We start from the raw sequence: 23,008 nt of genomic DNA, 5'->3' as shown, positions 1-23,008 counted from the left end.
CTCTGTCACCAGACAGGGCTGTTAAATCAGTGCAGCTGGTGTCATTCTGAGAGCTAACAGAGGATAGTGTCTGAATGAGAAAGTGCTGGAACTGCTGTTTTACTGACCTCACATCTCTCTAGATCTCTCAACTCGTGACATGGTCAGAGACAAAACACTGCAAATCAAACATCAGTGAAAGCCTGTGAACTCAGCAACTCCCTTTACACAGATCTGCCTCTTTCCTGTCTAACGTCTCACTCCCTCATACTTCTTTTTCGATCTCTTTCTGACAGACGGAGTGAGAGGGCAAGCATTTGGCTGACCACATGATCTTGACCTCACTGCCCTCTCCAACAGAGCCTCTTTGTGCACTCTCACACAACCTAGTCTATCATGACACACTGCTGCCCACCTTCTACTAAACACACCGAACACACTGCAAAAACCGTCCATAAGACAGGCCTTGTAGGCTGTACAAATATCTCCGACAGAGACAATTATCTGGGATTGGAATGATGTTTGTATTGAGTAAAGCACAAAAAAATAGGTGAAAAGTCACTTGATGTGATGATGTCGGGAGTGGTTACCTCACACATGGAGGATTGATGTCTGAATAGTTCATGTTCTCAATCTAGATAAAGAGATTCTTATTACGGTATTACTTAGAATGTCACTAGATAATCCCGGATGTCTGCTTGATATGAAGCAGGACCTCATAATAGTCTGTTATGGCAACAAGCTTAATGGTGCTTTTGAAACCCTCTATTAAACACAAAGACTCTGGGATCCCTGTAGAATCAGGAACAACAAGGGTGGCACGGTGGTGCAGTGGTTAGCGCCGTCACCTCACTGCAAGCGGGTTCCGGCTTCAAACCTCATAGCCAACGAAGGGCCTTTCTGTGTGGAGTTTACATGTTCTCCTCGTGTTTGCGTGGGTTTCCTCTGGGTGCTCCAGTTTCCCCCACACTTCAAAGACATGCGGTTGTTCATTGGAGAAGGATGGGCTCCACCAAGTTTAAAATGCCCCAGACATGCCAATGATGGACTGTTGCTGGCTATGGGAGGGGACCAAGAAAGAACAATGCAATTGGGCGGGGTGTGTTTGTGTGTGTGTACCATAATAGGAAAACAATACAAGACGACGTGGTGAGATGATCACCATTACTACCCCAAAGTTGATTATTTCCCTATAACACCAGTTAAAATAGTGGTTAGCGCTGTCGCTTCACAGCAAGAAGGTTCTGGGTTTGAGCCCAGCGGCCAACGGGGGCCTTTCTGTGTGGAGTTTGCAGGTTCTCCCCGTGTCTGCGTGGGTTTCCTCCGGGTGCTCCGGTTTCCCTCACAGTCCAAAGACATGCAATTAGGTTAACATGGGGCAGCCTTGGGCTGAAGTGCTCTTGAGCAAGGTACCTAACCCCCAACTGCTCCCCGTGTGCTGTAGTATAGCTTCCCACTGCTCTGGGTATGTGTGGGTGTGTGCTCATTGCTCGCATGTGTGTGTTCAGTGCTTCAGATGGGTTAAATGCAGAGAGGAATTTCACTGTGCTTAAGTGTATGTGTGATAAATAAAATTCTTCTTCTTCTTCTATTCCTCTTATACCAAGTCACACTTACAGTATAGAAAGTCATACTTTTCACACCTTTATATTTATATCTAATGCTGTCTGCAAAGCAAGTTATCACTCACCTTATAGCAGCTATAAACAACCCTTCCCTCACCAGGCTCTCATTTTCCTCTCGTCATGTCACCAAGAAACCATAAAGCGCAAACGCCTCTGACCTGAATACTTTCCCATGTCAAAAGAACAGACTGAACAGAACAGCTTTACCTCTGACTCCTACTATGGTAAGTACCGACGCTGGAGACTCCTTCCATAAATGCTAAATGAATGCCAACTCACAGAAAACTTCACCATTCAATAAATACACACATTTCTTCATCCATTTAGGTGACGCAACTACCATACTGTACATGTCTCTGTGTAAGGCTACAGTCACACTACAGCTCACGATGCTTTGTGATGGGTTCATCTCATCTCATCATCTGTAGCCGCTTTATCCTGTTCTACAGGGTCGCAGGCAAGCTGGAGCCTATCCCAGCTGACTACGGGCGAAAGGCGGGGTACACCCTGGACAAGTCGCCAGGTCATCACAGGGCTGACACATAGACACAGACAACCATTCACACTCACATTCACACCTACGGTCAATTTAGAGTCACCAGTTAACCTAACCTGCATGTCTTTGGACTGTGGGGGAAACCGGAGCACCCGGAGGAAACCCATGCGGACACGGGGAGAACATGCAAACTCCGCACAGAAAGGCCCTCGCCGGCCACGGGGCTCGAACCCGGACCTTCTTGCTGTGAGGCGACAGCGCTAACCACTACACCACCGTGCCGCCCTTTGTGATGGGTTATTGATGAAAATGAGGCGTTTTGGTAGCGAAGGTTCCCCGAGCTACGGGAAGTATTCCCAAATATCTGTGAGTATTCACTGCTTAGTTTGCTGACGAAAACATCACCACCAAATTTCAATGCATGCACTGAAATTTTTCATGATGTTTTTGGCCACTCATAAGGTGGAGACGCACCAAAAACAACTTGCAAAGCTCGGAGAACATTCACCGTGCATCGCACGATTGGTGACGATGCTACCAATTTTTCATCGCCAAGTATTCGCAAACTCATCATGAGCTGTGGTGTGAGCGTAGCCTTAGCCATTACTATAGGAACACTAAAGTATTAGAACAAGCTCACTGACACAACACATTCTGACCAATAAGAATTGAGCACTCCACAGTGTTATGGGATAATGACACAATACCTCATCATTATCAGGCTTGTAGTACTTGAATCCAAGACTCGGACTCGAGTCAGACTCGTGCCCTAATTTTAAGGACTCGTGACTTGACTTGGACTTGAGCACTGATGACTCGAACTTGGACTCGGACTCGTGCATTAATTGCATTTGGACTCGTAAATTGGAGTCTGATTTTTTTTTTCTAACATGCCATAATAATTTGGCATATTTATATCTACATTAATTTTTGTACTAATTTCATGCAAGAGTGTCACACCTGCATGCCTTGGCGTGTGCATCAGATAGACTCTCGGGCGCGCACCAGACAGCGCGTGCGCCAAGCGGACTCTCGCACGTGCATTGTAAATGACTTGCATCTGCACAGGATTAAGGTGCAATCAGTGCACCTATGTAAAAACTGTGAAAACGCACTTACTTTGCTGCATTGCTGATACATTACCAAGCCTTCTTTCCTTGTTTGGTTCCCTGAGCCCTGATTTCCTGTTTCTCGTCTTTGATTCTGCCGAGTCTACAATGGCCTGTTTGTGCCTCGCTCGACCTATTGCCTGTTTCACTGTTTTACGATTTTCCCTGCCATTCTGGATTGTTTACCTGTCTTCACTTGTATTCATAAACACACCTTCTGCACTTACATCTGTCTCCCAACCATCTCTGACAGAATACTTCACACTCCCTGACAAAGAGAATGCACATTCACCTGTTCATACGTCATGTTCAGGAACAAACTAATGTTAATAGCGCCAAAACGGCCACCGTCATATGGTGTGGGTGGAGTCTTGTTCTCGGACTCGACTCGGATCAATAGTGGACTCGCACTCGGACTTGACTCAAATTTTTTTTGAATGACTTGGACTTGAACACTGGGGACTCGAGACTGGACTTGGACTCAAAGTTTAGTGACTCGACTACAACACTGATCATTATACTACATGTAACTGCAAATCATATCCAGCTCACCTCCTTTTCACCACGTCAAATATTTGAAAAGGAGTTATTATAAGTTCTGTCTAAATGAAGGGAATATTTGTCACACTGATCCAAAGTCTGGATGCTTTGGATAAAAGCATTATGCATAACGACAACTGTAATAATGCTAACCAAATATGGCACTATTTACACATGTGCAAAACCCAAAATCCTTTCAAGGAATTCACATAACACTAGCTATAAATAACCTGACAGTACTATTTGCTATTTTGCGGAATCAAATCCACATCATTCTGAATGGAAAAATCCACAGTCGCATTACTGCCAAACAATTCTATGTAAATATTTTTTCTCATTTGGATGTTGGTCAAAATCGAGTTTGTGATAATTCAAGAGAGCACGCTTTAGTTTAAACAGGAAGTGAAATGTTTGTCCGAAAAGTCAGTTTAACAAGTCTGTGGTGAGCAGGATAAGTGAGAGTGGTGCTGACCTGTGGTGTCGATCACACAGCCGCCTGCTTCAGTGATGATAAGTGCCGCTGCAGCGATGTCCCAGCAGTGCAGCCCATACTGGTAGTAAGCCTCGGCTGCTCCGGTCGCGACCTGACACAGTGCTAGAGTTGAGCTGCCCATGATCCTCACTCTGAGCACACACAAATGGGCCTGGTATAAGACAGCTGGTGTAAAATCCTCAAACTTGTCCTCTGGGGTACAGTTCAGCAATTATACAATACCAGTCAAAAGTTTTTACACCCCTACTCATTCATAAGTTTTTCTGTATTGTGACTATTTTCTACATTGTAGAACAATACTGAAGACATCAAAACTATGAAATAACATGTGGAACATATATGGAATTATGTGGTAAATAAAAAAAAAGTGTTAAAAAAACCAAACAAAATATCTTTCATGTTTTAGATTATTCAAACTACCCACCGTTTTACCTTGATGACGCTTTGTACACTATTGGCATTATCGTAACAAGCTTCATGAGGTAGTCACCTGAAATGCTTTTCAATTAACAGTTGCCTCATGAAAAGTTAATGAGTACAATTTCTTGCCTTCTTAATGCATTTGAGATCAACCAGTAAACAGTAAATAATAAAAATACAGTAAATAGGCCTATTCCACGATGGTAGAAATCCACATTACGTGTCAAGAACCGCTTGAGTAGGTAAAGAGAAAGGACATCCATCATTACTTTATGACATGAAGTGTCTCTTATTTCATAAAAATAAAGAAAAAACATTGAATTAGAAAGTCTGTCCGAAATTTTGACTGGTACTGTATGCAATATATTTATATTTAACAGTTATCCCACAAAATTGAGTCGTACATAAGCTGATAGCTAACGAGGCGCGTAGCACTGAGTCAGCTATAAGCCATGTACGATGAGATTGAGTGGAATAACTGTTTTATTCTATCCACATTCACTGGATTTTGAGAAATGGAAGATTTTTATTTTTTGCAAATTCAATAAATACAAACTTTATACACGTCGTCTAACAAAAATCATTTTCGCTTAGAATGTAAACAAACTGGTGAAATGGCAGGAGCAATTTGTGAAAAATGCTATAATAATAATAATAATAATAATAATAATTTGTTGAAAAAAATATGTTCTTACTGTCAAATACTTTTATTCCATATTTTGCTGCTTTTATTTTTTTTGTCTTTTCTGGGGTTTTGTTTTTGAGTAGTGTTTATTTTGTCCTCCGTTGGTTCAGCAACATGCTCCACCATTTTGTTTTTTTCTACTCATGGTATATGAGCTGATAGCCAAGTAGTAGAGTAGCCAATCAGAGCGTGCGACTGCTCATATCCAGTGAATGTGGAGAGAATAAAATCATATATACATTATTTTCACCTCACGTGGTCTTTCCAGTTGTCACCCACTAGCTAACTCTCCCCATCACACAACAGCTACCAACCAGGGAGAGTGAAGGCAAACATGTGCTTCCTGCAAAACACATGTACCCAACTACCACATCCTTTCGAACTGCTGCTCATGTTGCACCACAGGACAGTGTAACACACTCGGCAGAAACCACCATCTCCCCAGTTCTGCAATGTTAATTAACACTATATAATAGTGATATAAGATATGAGTGATGCTTTATATCATAATTAACTTAACATCATCATCTTCTTCTTCTTTTGGCTGTTCTCGTTAGAGGTTGCCAAAGCAGATAATGTCCCTCCATCTCCTCCTGTCCTCCGTATCTTTTTCTATAGCACCAACCGTCCTCTTGTCCTTCTTCACCACATCCATAAATCTCATCTTTGGTCTTCCTCTTTTCCTTCTACCTGGCAACTCCATCTCCAGCATTCTTTTCCCATTATACCCTGGATCTCCCCTCTGTACGTGTCCAAACCATCTCAATTTCACCTCTCTCACTTTGTCTCCAAGCCGTCCTACATGTCCTATCCCCAGGGCTCGAAATTAACTTTTTTTCTTTGTGTCCCCCAGTGGTCCCGAATTCTGTGTTGTATTGTCCCGAATGGAAGCAATAGTGTCCCCATTTTTTTTCCTCTCTGAAATAACCAGTGGTTAATATTATCATATGAAGTTACTATTATATTTGTAACTATGCGATTTTGAACCCTTTATATCATTTTTACAATAAGTCACAAGACACAAGCGACACGTCCTATATATCATCTACTTCAAAATTAGTTATTGCATTTTCAGTTTATTAAACTTTGGAGATCTCACTGTATGAATAGATACCCGTTTATTTAAAGGGGCCAACTAGCTCATTCAGAAAATGTTTCAGCTCCCTACATCTGCAGTACACTTTAGTTGAAAATAAGACCCCTTTTATGTTCATTTCATCTACTTATACCTTGAATATCTGTTGGCACTTATAAGGCCAACTTATAATTTTCACCATTACCGTTATCCATAGCCCTGTGATGACCTGGCGACTTGTCCAGGGTGTACCCTGCCTTTCGCCCGTAGTCAGCTGGGATAGGCTCCAGCTTGCCTGCGACCCTGTAGAACAGGATAAAGCGGCTACAGATAATGAGATGAGACCGTTATCCATTTTATGAACTTTTGCTGCCGAAACGTGGGTGGAACATCAACATAGTGGCAGGTCCGAGCCTAGTTGTGCTGCTGACTGACTAAACTTTCTGAACTAGAAAGACACCAAGAAAACTCACTTATTCTGTTGAACGGTATCTTCCGTCAATATCATCCACATCATTCCTGTTGTATTTTATAACGTGTCTAACAGTGTTCATTAAGTTCATCCAGTTGCTAGCGTTGCCTGCAGACCAGGCGATGACACTTTGGATCCTGAAGGTCCCGGAGACGTTATGTCTGGGCTTTCAGTTTCTTCCCCGCGGTCGGTCCGCTTCAACCACTTCAGCATTTTTGTTCTGGCAAGAGTCGGCGCAGCGTGTGCGGTAGCAATTCCATTCCAAGCCCATATAATGCGGACTCCGGCCGAAGATTCTAGAACAGAATGCGCTGCTCTGTAGCCTACGGATGCAGGTGCATCGAAAGTGTAGCTACTATGTATTTTTCGCTGTTAACGTTTTAAAATTAAAATTGACAAATTAGGTGAATGTCTACGTATGTGTTACGGCTTTGTAAATATTATTAACGTAGAACTTTTTTTCTAGATCTATTTTTTTCCATTGTCCCGGGATTGTCCCAGATATGATAATTTTGTGTCCCGATGACATTTTTTATGGTCCCCGGGACATCGTTAGTTTCGAGCGCTGCCTATCCCTCTAATATTCTCATTTCTAATCCTGTCCAACTTTGTCACTCCCAGTGAGAATCTTAACATCTTCAACTCTGCTACCTCCAGTTCGGCCTCCTGTCTTTTTATCATAATGAACCTCACATAAATACTCAATATTTAACTCACGCCGATATCACTAGCAGACAAGTGTACATAAAGTTGCCAATGACGGTACCAATACTTAAGTTATACTGTACACTCATATATAAGCTAAACACTCATTTTGTTTATAATTAGTTTCTTTATGAATTCCACACAATACATTTTATATATTTGGCGTAATTTCTGCGAACATGAAAAATCATTTAAAACGTGAAGATCTTGGTTGGTTGGTTGGTTGGTTGGTAGCTAGCTAGCTAGCTAGCTAGCTAGCTAGCTAGCTAACTAACTAACTAACTAACTAACTTTCAACCAAGTCTAATGTTCATTTGCATGTGGAGATAACCAAAGCACTTTTGGTGTTATGTTTCACTAATAAAGAATAAAACATGATGGGGCATGTTGGTAGAGGAAAATAGTCAATGCTGGTGTGTGTGTATTATCATTACCACCCTGAAACATTTAGTTCCTCTTATACCACAGCAATATGTGATAAAAACATTTCCACTTTAATAAACCATGACATAGTGTATGTTTTGACAATTTATGGTTAATGCTGTGGAATGTCAGCGGTTGAATCCTGCTATCACGCTTGCACCACCAGCCTCTCTTTGCCAATAAATAAATAAATAAATAAATAAATAATAATTAAAAAGACAGAAAATGCAGCTCGTCATGTTACCCCAAAAGCAGAAAGTGCAAAGCCGTCTATCCTGAAGACTTTCTCATATTAAAAGCTGAATGTTACAGCTTGACCTCTGTCTGTTACAAAGTGCTGACACTGGAGACTCCTTCCAACTATGAGAACGAGTGCAGTAATGTAAACCTGTGAATTCAAATACAGCCAGAACTTCTGTCAGAGCTGCTGATAAAGAAAATGAATCAACACCTTCTGACCAATTAGAATCGAAAAGTGGGGTTTAATGACAAATAATGTATCGATATAACAGATGTACATACTGTAGGTTCTGGCAAATTTATCCTGAGAGTGACAATGTGAAATAAAGGTGTGAAATGACTGCTCTGAATGCTCTTTTAAAATATGAAACAGAAAATGATTTGTTTTCATCCCATTCTCTGGAGACATGGATTGTCACAGGAATATTAAAAATAAAGTAAAGATCAACCACATGATGCTTTTGGGAAACTTTCTTTTTTCCATAAGGATGTCTTTTGGCACAAATAAACACGTCTCACCCGTGGACTGGTGCACTCAGCAGCTGCTTCATATTCTCCAAAAAGATATCCAGTGTGTGAGGATCTCTCTTTGCCCCGATCTCTGTTAGAATGAGGGCTTTGGAAACATCTGATATAAAGAGGAGGAATGGGTCATTTAGGACTCTTTCATTTACACACAAAGCAAAGTCTTTAAAGTGCTAGTCTTACGGAAATTACATCATAAAATCCCGGGTTTTCTGTGTATAATATGATCAAATAGGTCGTAAAGTTCACCGATAAATAAAAAAATTGGTTTGAAAAAGAATTTTTTTGTGTCTGAATTCTGTTCCAAAAATCCCTAAAAGCTTGTCTGCCATTAGATCGCAGCGATTTATTGGTCAGCGGCGCTGCACGTGTGATGTCATATGCGCCACTGCTTTCTTCTGTAAAGCTCTCTACACAACTTTACGACAACAGGGACGAAGAAGTGACCCAGAGTAAGCATGTTTTGGTTTGCTTTTAGATCAGTAACTGTCGTCTATCTAAGTATTATATTTGGCCACACAGAAACAACCTTAGAACGTTATTGATCTGACTAAGGACAACTAATCAATTCAAGCAACAGGCTAAACACAAGCTCGACCCTTAGTGTGTGGTGGTGAACTCTTTGGGACGGCACTTCTGACTTCTGTTTCCAGATCGTAGGAACTGCTCCGTGTACCAGACGTCGCTCAAATCCTTCTATGTGAATTTGCCTCACAAATTTATCTTTTTCAAAATGTACGAAGCAGACACCAAACTGTCCTGTCAGCTTGAAGTTGCCTCTCTTTGTCCGTACAAATCGAGCCCATTCTTTCTGTAAGTGCCCTGCCAACTTTGGGCTATACTGTATATAATGGATCGAAATTCTGCTTTTTTATCAGCTGCACTTGAACAGCCTTGAACGACACACCTCTGAGGAGGCATGCTTTAGTTTTAATTTTGTTTTGGAATAAAGAAAAGAATAAAAAACATGCTACATTTTGCAAAGCAAACGAAGCCAGAAATGCCACCAACTTTCAAGCGCTGAGCATATGATGTCACTTCCTTTGAATTAACAGTAACTTACCAGGAATGCATTTGTGTAATGGCGGACTCAAAGAGCCCAAATTTACTGGCTAAATAGAACATGTTCTTGGTCTCGTATTAAAATACAATTTAGAGAGTAAACTATTTAACATGTCTAGTTTTATAAGGTATAATTTCCAGGGGGCGGCACGGTGGTGTAGTGGTTAGCGCTGTCGCCTCACAGCAAGAAAGTCTGGGTTCGAGCCCCGTGGCCGGCGAGGGCCTTTCTGTGTGGAGTTTGCATGTTCTCCCCGTGTCCGCGTGGGTTTCCTCCGGGTGCTCCGGTTTCCCCCACAGTCCAAAGACATGCAGGTTAGGTTAACTGGTGACTCTAAATTGAGCGTAGGTGTGAATGTGAGTGTGAATGGTTGTCTGTGTCTATGTGCAGCCCTGTGATGACCTGGCGACTTGTCCAGGGTGTACCCCGCCTTTCGCCCGTAGTCAGCTGGGATAGGCTCCAGCTTGCCTGCGACCCTGTAGAACAGGATAAAGTGGCTAGAGATAATGAGATGAGATGATAATTTCCAGGGGTGATGCCATTTTCCTAAGACTAGCACTTTAAAAAGACCAAAGAAAGTTCAGAGATAGCACCCACCTTTCTCCTTTGAAACGTGGAGTCGGACTCCATTGCAAAATGCCCCGTGACCTCTTCTGCCAGTGTATAATGTTCCATCAAAACAGTGGTATATGACCCCGAACTCCAGCTGCAAATTAGTGAAGTGCAAATGATCATTTGGAATATTTTCTATGATAGAGAACATCAAAACATATACAGAGGACATGCAGTGACCAACTGACAATCATTACAAATCCACCCAGATTTCTACTGTTAAAAGTGAAGCTATATTTATGTTATTGGGGTTTTGGCATTGATCTACCTGTTTCTTTACTGCAAAGCCAATGCTTACTGCAACCATGGGAAAACTGCAAATTAAATATCACGTATTTTAATTGAAGTCATATCCCTGAAATGAATGATTAATTCATTGGCAGACTCAAATGTAATACTGCACATTATGTACCTGTGAACAAAGTTACATGTGCCATCAATAGGATCTATTATCCATGTGGGGTTATCTGTGAGAACACACTTCTCTCCTGCAGCGCATGACTCCTCTCCAATAAATCTGAAATGAAGGGGAAACAATCTTTAAAACAAGATATACACCCATCAGCCATACATTATGACCACTGACCGGTGACGTGAATAACATTAATTATCTCATTACAGTGGCACCTGTCAAGGGGTGGGATATATTAGGCAGCAAGAGAGCAGTCAGTTCTTGAAATTGATGTGTTGGAAACAGAAACAGAAAGCAAAGTCGAAACCAGAGTAGCAGAACAGTAATCAAAGGCTTAGTAATGTCAGATACAAGGAACAGATTGTATACGTCACAAAGTCTGTGTGTGAGTAGAGTCCTTATATGCGCAAGCTGTGATTGCACTCTGATCAGGAACAGGTGTGTGGCAATTAATCCTAATGAGCTTGAACGTGGTGCTGTACACGACTTGCAATCCGAAGTGCACCAACACACACGGACGTGACAGATAGAATCTTATCAATGATTTCAGATACGTTATCACAATTACATGCAGTCTCTACATAATTTAGCTAAAATATACTGTAATTTATTCTGTCCATATTCACTGGATATGAGCAATCGCGCGCTCTGATTGGCTACTCTACTATTAGGCCATCAGCTCATTTACCGTGAGAAGAGAAAAACAAAATGTCGGCGTGCATCAAGTCAGATATATCACTTTGTTATCAAGTATTTAAAAGAAACAGAAATAACTAAATAAAAGAAGATAGTTTTTTTCCCCCCAGTATCTCCTGTTCCACACTCCAGCCCAGTCGGTGGCGGTAATACACCTTTAAGTTGGTTTGCCAGCCGCCAAAAAAAGACGAAAAGAAAATGGCAGCGCGTGTTGCTGAATCAACCGAGGACAAAATAAAAACTCTACTCGAAAACAAAACCCAAAAAATACAAAACAAAAGCAACAAAATATGGAATTAAAGTATTTGATGGTAAGAACGTATATATTTTTTTATTTTTCAAGAATTATTATAGCATTTTTTACTAATATTTTTATTGAATTTTACATGCATCACATATACATACGTGCTCATACATTGTAAATTTTTCAGAGTAATTTAACATAAACATAAACATCCCTCCCCTCCCACTAGCCACACCTACAAACCATGATTCCTGAGGAGTATTATTCCTGGAGTGTTGTAGGGAACTGCTGGAAGTCAAGTACTGAGTCGCAAGATAAATAATAAGAATAAAAGTAAAATAAGTAAATAAACACACAAATGGGACGAATAGATAAAAATAAATAAAGGTAAATAATTAGGAGGCGGCAAATTTAGACAATGACTGATACAGGCACTGTAACTGAGAAAAAAAAATAAGGAAAGGAAAGAGGGGCAGATATCTTAATCCAACTTAAGGTTCTCAAAGTATTTCAGGAAAGGTCCCCATACCTTCTGGAACTTCTTGCTTGAGTCACAAACTGAATAGCGGATCTTTTCGGAGTCTAGACAGGACATGATGTCACTTAACCACTGTGCGTGTGTGGGCGGGGCAGCATCGCTCCACCTTAATAGAATCGCACGCCTAGCCAAAAGCGAGGCAAAGGACAGCGTGCGGCTTTTGGTTGGAGTGAGGCGCGTGTCATCTGCACCACTGGTGAAGATGACACGCGCCTCACTCCAACCAAAAGCCGCATGCTGTCCTTTGCCTCGCTTTTGGCTAGGCGTGCGATAATTTTCTCCTCTGGACAAAATTAAAACTGCTTAGGAGCAGTTTTAATTTTGTCCAGAGGAGCTTGTTTTATGCCCATCAGTTTGTCATAAATGACCGATATTAACCCCTTGTGCGATGGATGTAGACCAAGTAACATGTCGGCGGTGGTCACAGTAGTTGCCCCAGGGAAACTAGCCGTCTGAGAATGGAGAAAGTGTCTTGCCTGCAGGTATCTGAAAAAATGAGTGTTTGGTAGACTAAACTTTTCAGACAGTTGTGCGAATGATGCAAAGGTATTACCAATGAAAAGATCTTTAAATTTCTCTATACCCCTCCCACGCCACTCTTGGAATGCAGAATCAGATAGAGAGGGTTGGACAGAATAGGACTAAGGAGAGAGAAATCATGTAAACCGAAATGCTTCCTGAACTGAGCCCACACCCTCATTGTGTGCCAAACCGTCGGACTATCAATCCATTTACCTGGGGGGAGAGGGAGCGGCGACCCAAGCAGAGCCAAAATGGAAACATTTCGGACCAAACTCAACTCCATCCTCACCCATGTCGGACAGTCAGCTTGATCGAGAAAGTGCGACCAGAAAGTAATGCAGCGTATATTAGCAGCCCAGTAGTAAAGACGGAAATTAGGCAGTGCCATACCTCCATCTTTTTTGGATTTTTGAAGATGGACTTTATTTAGTCTAGGGCGCTTGCCCCTCCATATATATAGGCCGCTATGGTTGAGTCCAATGAGTCAAAGAAAGATTTGGGAATAAAGACTGGTATAGATTGAAAGAGATATAAAAATTTAGGGAGAATGTTCATTTTAACAGAGTTGATCCGGCCCACCAGGGATGTAGACAGTGGTGACCAGTGCATCAAGCGCTCTTTCATATGATTTAGTAGAGTATAAAAATTTTCTTTAAAGAGACACTTATGTTTCCTTGTAATTGTAACACCAAGGTACAACCCCGATTCCAAAAAAGTTGGGACAAAGTACAAATTGTAAATAAAAACGGAATGCAATGTTGTGGAAGTTTCAAAATTCCATATTTTATTCAGAATAGAACATAGATGACATATCAAATGTTTAAACTGAGAAAATGTATCATTTAAAGAGAAAAATTAGGTGATTTTAAACTTCATGACAACAACACATCTCAAAAAAGTTGGGACAAGGCCATGTTTCCCACTGTGAGACATCCCCTTTTCCCTTTACAACAGTTGTAAACGTCTGGGGACTGAGGAGACAAGTTGCTCAAGTTTAGGGATAGGAATGTTAACCCATTCTTGTCTCATGTAGGATTCTAGTTGCTCAACTGTCTTAGGTCTTTTTTGTCGTATCTTCCGTTTTATGATGCGCCAAATGTTTTCTATGGGTGAAAGATCTGGACTGCAGGCTGGCCAGTTCAGTACCCGGACCCTTCTTCTACGCAGCCATGATGCTGTAATTGATGCAGTATGTGGTTTGGCATTGTCATGTTGGAAAATGCAAGGCTTTCCCTGAAAGAGACGTCATCTGGATGGGATGTTGCTCTAGAATCTGGATATACCTTTCAGCATTGATGGTGTCTTTCCAGATGTGTAAGCTGCCCATGCCACATGCACTAATGCAACCCCATACCATCAGAGATGCAGGCTTCTGAACTGAACGCTGATGACAATTTGGGTCGTCCTTCTCCTCTTTAGTCCAAATGACACGGCGTCCCTGATTTCCATAAAGAACTTCAACTTTTGATTCGTCTGACCACAGAACAGTTTTCCACTTTGCCACAGTCCATTTTAAATGAGCCTTGGCCCAGAGAAGACGTCTGCGCTTCTGGATCATGTTTAGATATGGCTTCTTCTTTGAACTATAGAGTTTTAGCTGGCAACGGCGGATGGCACGGTGAATTGTGTTCACAGATAATGTTCTCTGGAAATATTCCTGAGCTCATTTTGTGATTTCCAATACAGAAGCATGCCTGTATGTGATGCAGTGCCGTCTAAGGGCCCGAAGATCACGGGCACCCAGTATGGTTTTCCGGCCTTGACCCTTACGCACAGAGATTCTTCCAGATTCTCTGAATCTTTTGATGATATTATGCACTGTAGATGATATGTTCAAACTCTGTGCAATTTTACACTGTCGAACTCCTTTCTGATATTGCTCCACTATTCGTCGGCGCAGTATTAGGGGGATTGGTGATCCTCTTCCCATCTTTACTTCTGAGAGCCGCTGCCACTCCAAGATGCTCTTTTTATACCCAGTCATGTTAATGACCTATTGCCAATTGACCTAATGAGTTGCAATTTGGTCCTCCAGCTGTTCCTTTTTTGTACCTTTAACTTTTCCAGCCTCTTATTGCCCCTGTCCCAACTTTTTTGAGATGTGTTGCTGTCATGAAATTTCAAATGAGCCAATATTTGGCATGAAATTTCAAAATGTCTCACTTTCGACATTTGATATGTTGTCTTTGTTCTATTGTGAATACAATATCAGTTTTTGAGATTTGTAAATTATTGCATTCCATTTTTATCTACAATTTGTACTTTGTCCCAACTTTTTTGGAATCGGGGTTGTAGGTTCTGAAAAAAACACCCCCATCCCCCCTTCCCACAACAAGACAGCTGCCAAATAACATAGCAGCAAGCTCTTCAAAACTTCCATTATCCACCTAACAGAATTCTTCCTGTGGTACCATCTTCAGCTCCTGCATTATTATTCAGAACATAAACTACACTCCTATGTTAACATCTCTTTTTAAGAACACAAGCCTATAGGAGGAAAAGCAGCGCCCCAATGGGTCTCATATGTAGCCTTGAATAATGTACAGAAAACTACACATATAAATGGTTACTTAAAAAAAAATACCAATGAACTTTACAGTGTTATTCCTACCACAATAGAATAGTCCGTTAAGTTTAAAGAGGAGGAAAATACTCACACCGCCGCTGCTTTAATTGCCATGGTAACCTTGACTCTGACGGCGGAGGCAGAAAGACCTCGCTGCCAGAAATAAGGGGAAAAACAAAGTATGACAGCGGCCAAACAAAGTAGCTAAGAACCACAGTAATCCGTCAGCCACAGTCACTAAGCAGTCCTTTATGGTGTGCACGAAACACTTGGGAGGCCGTCGACATATCTCCGTGCCTCATCCGCCGATCGCAGCCACTTCCTCTCCCCGCTGGAAAGTGTGATATGGAGCCAAGCAGGGTACAGTAGTGAGGGCTTGAGTCCTCGGTTGTAAAGCTCCGTCATTACTTCCCTGTATTCGGCGCGCTGGCTCAAAACTTCTGGGCAGTAATCCTCCACAATACGGATCTGCTGGCCGCGGTAGTCCAGTTTCCCCCTCCGTCTAGCCTCAGGAATCAGAAGATCTTTTATCTGTTAACGGTGAAACCGAAGAATGACCGGCCGCGGTCTCTGTCCCGGGGCCGGTTTGGGTGCCAGTAAACGGTGGGCTCTATCGATCTCCGGCGGGGAGGAAAGCATCTCCTTCCCAAAAACCTCACACAGCAGATCAGAGAAGAATTCCGTGGGTCGCCCTCCTTCAGTAGTCTCCACTAGGCCAAGGATGCGTAGGTTTTGCCATCTGTTCCGTCCTTCCAGATCGACGACTTTAGCGGTTAGCTTGGAGTTGCTTTCACGGAGGCTGGAGCAGACATTTTCCAGCTCACTGACGTGCTGGCTTAGGTCCTCAGAAACAAGCTCGAGTGAACTCAGACGCTGGCCATGTTCTTCTACAGTGGACCAAACTTGGTCGAATTTCATTTCCAGCAAGCTGAAAGAGGACCTGAAGTCTGTAGCTAATGCCTCGCGGTGCTGGTTCAGTTGCGCCGAGATAGCCTCCATCGTTAAGCTAGTCGACGAATCGTCCTTTTTTCCGCCTTTGCCACTCTTTGAAGCCATTTTAAAGTAGGTGCGACTGAAATAAAATAATTGTGCAAATTCTTCAATCCTTTGGTTGTGAAATAAATGGTTGAAGGAGTGAAAAAGTTTGAAACGAGCAGGAGCACATGGGCGTTGCGTCTACTCCACGCGGCTGCCACAGGAACTCCCCTTATTATAGCATTTTTTCACAAGTTACTACTGTCATTTCGCCGGTTTGTTTACATTCTAAGTGGAAATTATTTTGTCAGATATTTTGTATAAAGTTTTTATTTATGGAATTTGCAAAAAATAAAAATGCTCTGTTTCTCAAAATCCAGTGAATGTGGAGAGAATAAAACAGTTATCCCAGTCAATTTCATCGTACATGGCTAATAGCCAACTCGGTGCTAGACACCTCTTCGGCTATCAGCTCATGTATGACTTGATTTCATGGAATAACTGTTAAATATTCTACTCAGCTACTTCATTTAAAAAACTGTACTACATGTTTTAAGGACTGGAAATCTACTAGTTCCTGTGTCCTTAAGTTTGAGCACTTTTGGAAAAGTTGCTAAATATGCCTAATAGTAGAACCATAGAATGATGGTGAATTTTGAAATTCTCTTTTTTTATTTATTATACCAAAATTATTAGCACAACTTAATGTTAGCAAATTTTCAATTAATTTCAGTTTTCTGAAAGTGCTAATAGAGATGAAACAATGTGGTCACTAATATTTCTAGATTTACAGTCCTGACTTTGACCCCTCATTGGTCTGTGCATGATCTCACATTAGACAGATTGAAGGGCCACCTGTAATTGGGAAGGGCCAGTAGATTTCTAGCTCAACTATCCCTTCTAGCCGGTGACAAAAAGTGACTTACGTATTTCTACCACTGTGGCAAACACAGGGACCGCGCCTCCTTCGGTGGGACTGACGCGCACAGGGACCGCGCCTCCTTCGGTGGGACTGACGCGCACAGGGACCGCGCCTCCTTCGGTGGGACTGACGCGCACAGGGACCGCGCCTCCTTCGGTGGGACTGACGCGCACAGGGACCGCGCCTCCTTCGGTGGGACTGACGCGCACAGGGACCGCGCCTCCTTCGGTGGGACTGACGCGCACAGGGACCGCGCCTCCTTCGGTGGGACTGACGCGCACAGGGACCGCGCCTCCTTCGGTGGGACTGACGCGCACAGGGACCGCGCCTCCTTCGGTGGGACTGACGCGCACAGGGACCGCGCCTCCTTCGGTGGGACTGACGCGCACAGGGACCGCGCCTCCTTCGGTGGGACTGACGCGCACAGGGACCGCGCCTCCTTCGGTGGGACTGACGCGCACAGGGACCGCGCCTCCTTCGGTGGGACTGACGCGCACAGGGACCGCGCCTCCTTCGGTGGGACTGACGCGCACAGGGACCGCGCCTCCTTCGGTGGGACTGACGCGCACAGGGACCGCGCCTCCTTCGGTGGGACTGACGCGCACAGGGACCGCGCCTCCTTCGGTGGGACTGACGCGCACAGGGACCGCGCCTCCTTCGGTGGGACTGACGCGCACAGGGACCGCGCCTCCTTCGGTGGGACTGACGCGCACAGGGACCGCGCCTCCTTCGGTGGGACTGACGCGCACAGGGACCGCGCCTCCTTCGGTGGGACTGACGCGCACAGGGACCGCGCCTCCTTCGGTGGGACTGACGCGCACAGGGACCGCGCCTCCTTCGGTGGGACTGACGCGCACAGGGACCGCACCTCCTTCGGTGGGACTGACGCGCACAGGGACCGCGCCTCCTTCGGTGGGACTGACGCGCACAGGGACCGCGCCTCCTTCAGTGGGACTGACGCACACAGGGACCGCGCCTCCTTCAGTGGGACTGACGCGCACAGGGACCGCGCCTCCTTCAGTGGGACTGACGCGCACAGGGACCGCGCCTCCTTCAGTGGGACTGACGCGCACAGGGACCGCGCCTCCTTCAGTGGGACTGACGCGCACAGGGACCGCGCCCCCTCAATGTAACTGACACGCACAGAGAGCTCGCTTCCTTCAGTGGAACTGACACACACAGGGACCGCACCTCCTTCAGTGGGACTGACACACACAGGGACCGCGACTCCTTCAGTGGGACTGACACGCACAGGGACCGCGCCTCCTTCAGTGGGACTGACACGCACAGGGACCGCGCCTCCTTCAATGTAACTGACACGCACAGAGACCGCGCCTCCTTCAGTGGGACTAACACACACAGGGACCGCGCTTCCTTCAGCGGGACTGACACGCACAGGGACCGCGCCTCCTTCAGTGGGACTGACGCGCACAGGGACCGCGCCCCCTCAATGTAACTGACACGCACAGAGAGCTCGCTTCCTTCAGTGGAACTGACACACACAGGGACCGCACCTCCTTCAGTGGGACTGACACACACAGGGACCGCGACTCCTTCAGTGGGACTGACACGCACAGGGACCGCGCCTCCTTCAGTGGGACTGACACGCACAGGGACCGCGCCTCCTTCAATGTAACTGACACGCACAGAGACCGCGCCTCCTTCAGTGGGACTAACACACACAGGGACCGCGCTTCCTTCAGCGGGACTGACACGCACAGAGACCACGCCTACTTCAGTGGGACCAAATGACAGAGACCACACCTCCTCCATTGAGACTGACAAATCAAGAGTTTTCTTGTATGTTGTACCTGTGTGAGGGAAACTTCTCCCTGAGTGTGGACATGATCAACTCCTCCACGTGCTGGTCAGCGTCCGTCACCAGGTCTGTAGGAGTGCTTTTACTGCTCACATGCTTCTCTTGCATCACGAACACCCGGACCATCTGAGAAGAACAAAGGAACACTACACAAACTGTCTCTACCAAAACAAACCTAGAGATGTATTGGGAATTGGCTTTGATACAGTGAGAATGTCAGCCAATGTTAACCAATGTTTACAGCACTGATGTGGAAACAGTGGGATTAGTGCATTCCGAACCACCACATCAGGATCACTGCTGTACTGAGAAGAATCCACCGAACATAATATCTGGTTTGTGATGATCCTATAAGTGGGTGGTCCTGCTCCAGTAATGAAGATGGGTTAAATGCAGAGGATGAATCTCACTGTGCTTGAGTGTGCATGTGACAAATAAAGGTTTCTTCTTCTTTTATTGCATTTCAATCAAAAGTGAGATGTAATCACTTCAGGCTGTGCTTATAATCAGTATTATCGGTTCGTACGTAGAGAATCACATGAATGCTGACCAAGAAGATATTTGACAATCATAATACTCTGAAAGCATAAGTACATTTTATGTTTTTGTGTCCTCGGACTAATAGTGAGACAGCTGCACCCCCTCTAGTGGACAAATAATGAACTGCTATATGTATTTTTTGTCATCTGCTCAAGAAGATGATGTTGAAAGAAAGAAAATAAATAAATAAATAAATAAATAAATCACCCATATCATTATTGGCTATGAACTGCATGGTGCAATATGTTGTGCACATTAGATCTTCAGACATTAATTAAAATGATATATATACACACACATACAGTTAGGTCCATATATATTTGGACACTGACACAAATTTTGTTTTTTTACCTGTTTACTGAAACATATTCAAGTTATAGTTATATAATGGACATGGACATAAAGTCCAGACTTTCAGCTTTCATTTGAGGGTATCCACATTAAAATTGGATGAAGGGTTTAGGAGTTTCAGCTCCTTAACATGTGCCACCCTGTTTTTAAAGGGACCAAAAGTAATTGGACAATTGACTCAAAGGCTATTTCATGGGCAGGTGTGGGCAGTTCCTTCATTATGTCATTCTCAATTAAGCAGATAAAAGGCCTGGAGTTGATTTGAGGTGTGGTGCTTGCATTTGGAAGATTTTGCTGTGAAGAAAACATGCGGTCAAAGGAGCTCTCCATGCAGGTGCAGTGTTTCCCACAGACCAGGTAGCAATTTGTGGTGCTCCACTGTGCCGATGAGGGAATTGTGCATGGTGGTGTCGCGGCAGTCGGTGGAGTTGGTCATTGGGGTGTATGCAAAGTGTTTACAGCGGGCAGTGTTCAAACACAGTATTTTTCTTCAGAGTCACCTGCTGGGACTATTTTAAAGCTACAAGAAGCATTTGAGATTATTAAGTTCAATCTAAATTCTTTAAAGTTCTTTAAGAGAAGACAGCTAAAACAATTTTTACCAGAACCCTGCCTGGTTTCATTCCTCAACCCAACTTTACATTACAGGGCAGGCCATTAGTTTGCTGGGCTTGATGTTGGTGGAAAACCTGTCTTTTAAATTTATGAAAATTACTCACCAAAATTGAAGTTAAAGTTTAGTTTTTACAACCCCGATTCCAAAAAAGTTGGGACAAAGTACAAATTGTAAATAAAAACAGAATGCAATAATTTACAAATCTCAAAAACTGATATTGTACTCACAATAGAACAGAGACAACATATCAAATGTAAAAGTGAGACATTTTGAAATTTCTTTCCAAATATTGGCTCATTTGAAATTTCATGACAGCAACACATCTCAAAAAAGTTGGGACAGGGGCAATAAGAGGCTGGAAAAGTTAAAGGTACAAAAAAGAAACAGCTGGAGGACCAAACTGCAACTCATTAGGTCAATTGGCAATAGGTCATTAACATGACTGGGTATAAAAAGAGCATCTTGGAGTGGCAGCGGCTCACAGAAGTAAAGATGGGAAGAGGATCACCAATCCCCCTCATTCTGCGCCGACAAATAGTGGAGCAATATCAGAAAGGAGTTTGACAGTGTAAAATTGCAAAGAGTTTGAACATATCATCATCTACAGTGCATAATATCATCAAAAGATTCAGAGAATCTGGAAGAATCTCTGTGCGTAAGGGTCAAGGCCGGAAAACCATACTGGGTGCCCGTGATCTTCGGGCCCTTAGACGGCACTACATCACATGCAGGCATGCTTCTGTATTGGAAATCACAAAATGGGCTCAGGAATATTTCCAGAGAACATTATCTGTGAACACAATTCACCGTGCCATCCGCCGTTGCCAGCTAAAACTCTATAGTTCAAAGAAGAAGCCGTACCTAAACACGATCCAGAAGTGCAGACGTCTTCTCTGGGCCAAGGCTCATTTAAAATGGACTGTGGCAAAGTGGAAAACTGTTCTGTGGTCAGACGAATCAAAATTTGAAGCTCTTTATGGAAATCAGGGACGCCGTGTCATTCGGACTAAAGAGGAGAAGGACGACCCAAGTTGTTATCAGCGCTCAGTTCAGAAGCCTGCATCTCTGATGGTATGGGGTTGCATTAGTGCATGTGGCATGGGCAGCTTACACATCTGGAAAGACACCATCAATGCTGAAAGGTATATCCAGGTTCTAGAGCAACATATGCTCCCATCCAGACGACGTCTCTTTCGGGGAAGACCTTGCATTTTCCAACATGACAATGCCAAACCACATACTGCATCAATTACAGCATCATGGCTGCATAGAAGAAGGGTCCGGGTACTGAACTGGCCAGCCTGCAGTCCAGATCTTTCACCCATAGAAAACATTTGGCGCATCATAAAAAACAGAAGATACGACAAAAAAGACCTAAGACAGTTGAGCAGCTAGAATCCTACATTAGACAAGAATGGGTTAACATTCCTATCCCTAAATTTGAGCAGCTTGTCTCCTCAGTCCCCAGACGTTTACAGACTGTTGTAAAGAGAAAAGGGGATGTCTCACAGTGGTAAACATGGCCTTGTCCCAACTTTTTTTGAGATGTGTTGTTGTCATGAAATTTAAAAATCACCTAATTTTTCTCTTTAAATGATACATTTTCTCAGTTTAAACATTTGATATGTCATCTATGTTCTATTCTGAATAAAATATGGAATTTTGAAACTTCCACATCATTGCATTCCGTTTTTATTTATAATTTGTCCCAACTTTTTTGGAATCGGGGTTGTACTCGAGCTGCATCGATTGCAATTTTTTGGGCCGATTCCGATTTTCCATGGAGTGTGACCTGCCGATACCGATTTTGGCTGATTCCAATTTCATTTTTTCAAACAACTTCACAGCACACACAAAGACTATTTTCTTTTTATCTTTTCTTTAATAGAACATTCCGCCAGATTTTCAGTAATAAATTTTCAACACCTCAAAGGTTGAAAACAAACAAAAAGACATTGTTCTTTGTAAAATCTTTCTTCATGTTTGGTATTAACATATTAATTCCAGAAATAGGAAATTCACACCAACATTTTTTCTTTTCCCATCCAATACCTGGCACAAAAACAACTTCCCCCTCATATATTATTTGCCTACTGCTATGGAACACACTTTCATAAGCCTATTTAGATCTGAAAACTTATGCCTTATGGAACAACCCATTTCTTCATTCAGTATCAAAATACAAAAATAATTTCCAGTCATACTTATACCATAGCCATTCTATCATCTTTGTCAAATGTGTATTTGTAGAGTAATTTCCAATGGAATCAAGTGCAACCAAGGTCGTAAAACAAACAAAAAGACATTTTTTTTCCTCTCTCTCTTTGTACAAATCTAACTAGATGTTT

General features: G+C 43.2%; 1 protein-coding gene across 1 annotated transcript in view; it reads right to left on the bottom strand.

Annotated features, from left to right (window-relative positions):
- Window positions 1-23,008, bottom strand: part of impa2 (inositol monophosphatase 2) — a 35,126-nt gene that overhangs the window by 4,823 nt on the left and 7,295 nt on the right. Inside the window, exons 2-7 of the mRNA XM_060922464.1 lie at window positions 19,146-19,279; window positions 10,872-10,976; window positions 10,728-10,773; window positions 10,445-10,553; window positions 8,782-8,890; window positions 4,222-4,373 (exon numbers count right to left, since the gene is read on the bottom strand). Coding sequence (XP_060778447.1) covers window positions 4,222-4,373; window positions 8,782-8,890; window positions 10,445-10,553; window positions 10,728-10,773; window positions 10,872-10,976; window positions 19,146-19,279 — 655 coding nt within the window. The remainder of the gene's footprint in view (window positions 1-4,221; window positions 4,374-8,781; window positions 8,891-10,444; window positions 10,554-10,727; window positions 10,774-10,871; window positions 10,977-19,145; window positions 19,280-23,008) is intronic.

This window comes from Neoarius graeffei, chromosome 5 (assembly GCF_027579695.1).
Source record: "Neoarius graeffei isolate fNeoGra1 chromosome 5, fNeoGra1.pri, whole genome shotgun sequence".
NCBI classification, from domain to species: domain Eukaryota; kingdom Metazoa; phylum Chordata; class Actinopteri; order Siluriformes; family Ariidae; genus Neoarius; species Neoarius graeffei.
The sequence above is the reverse complement of the archived record's forward strand: the minus strand, read 5'-3'. Positions and strand labels throughout refer to the sequence as shown.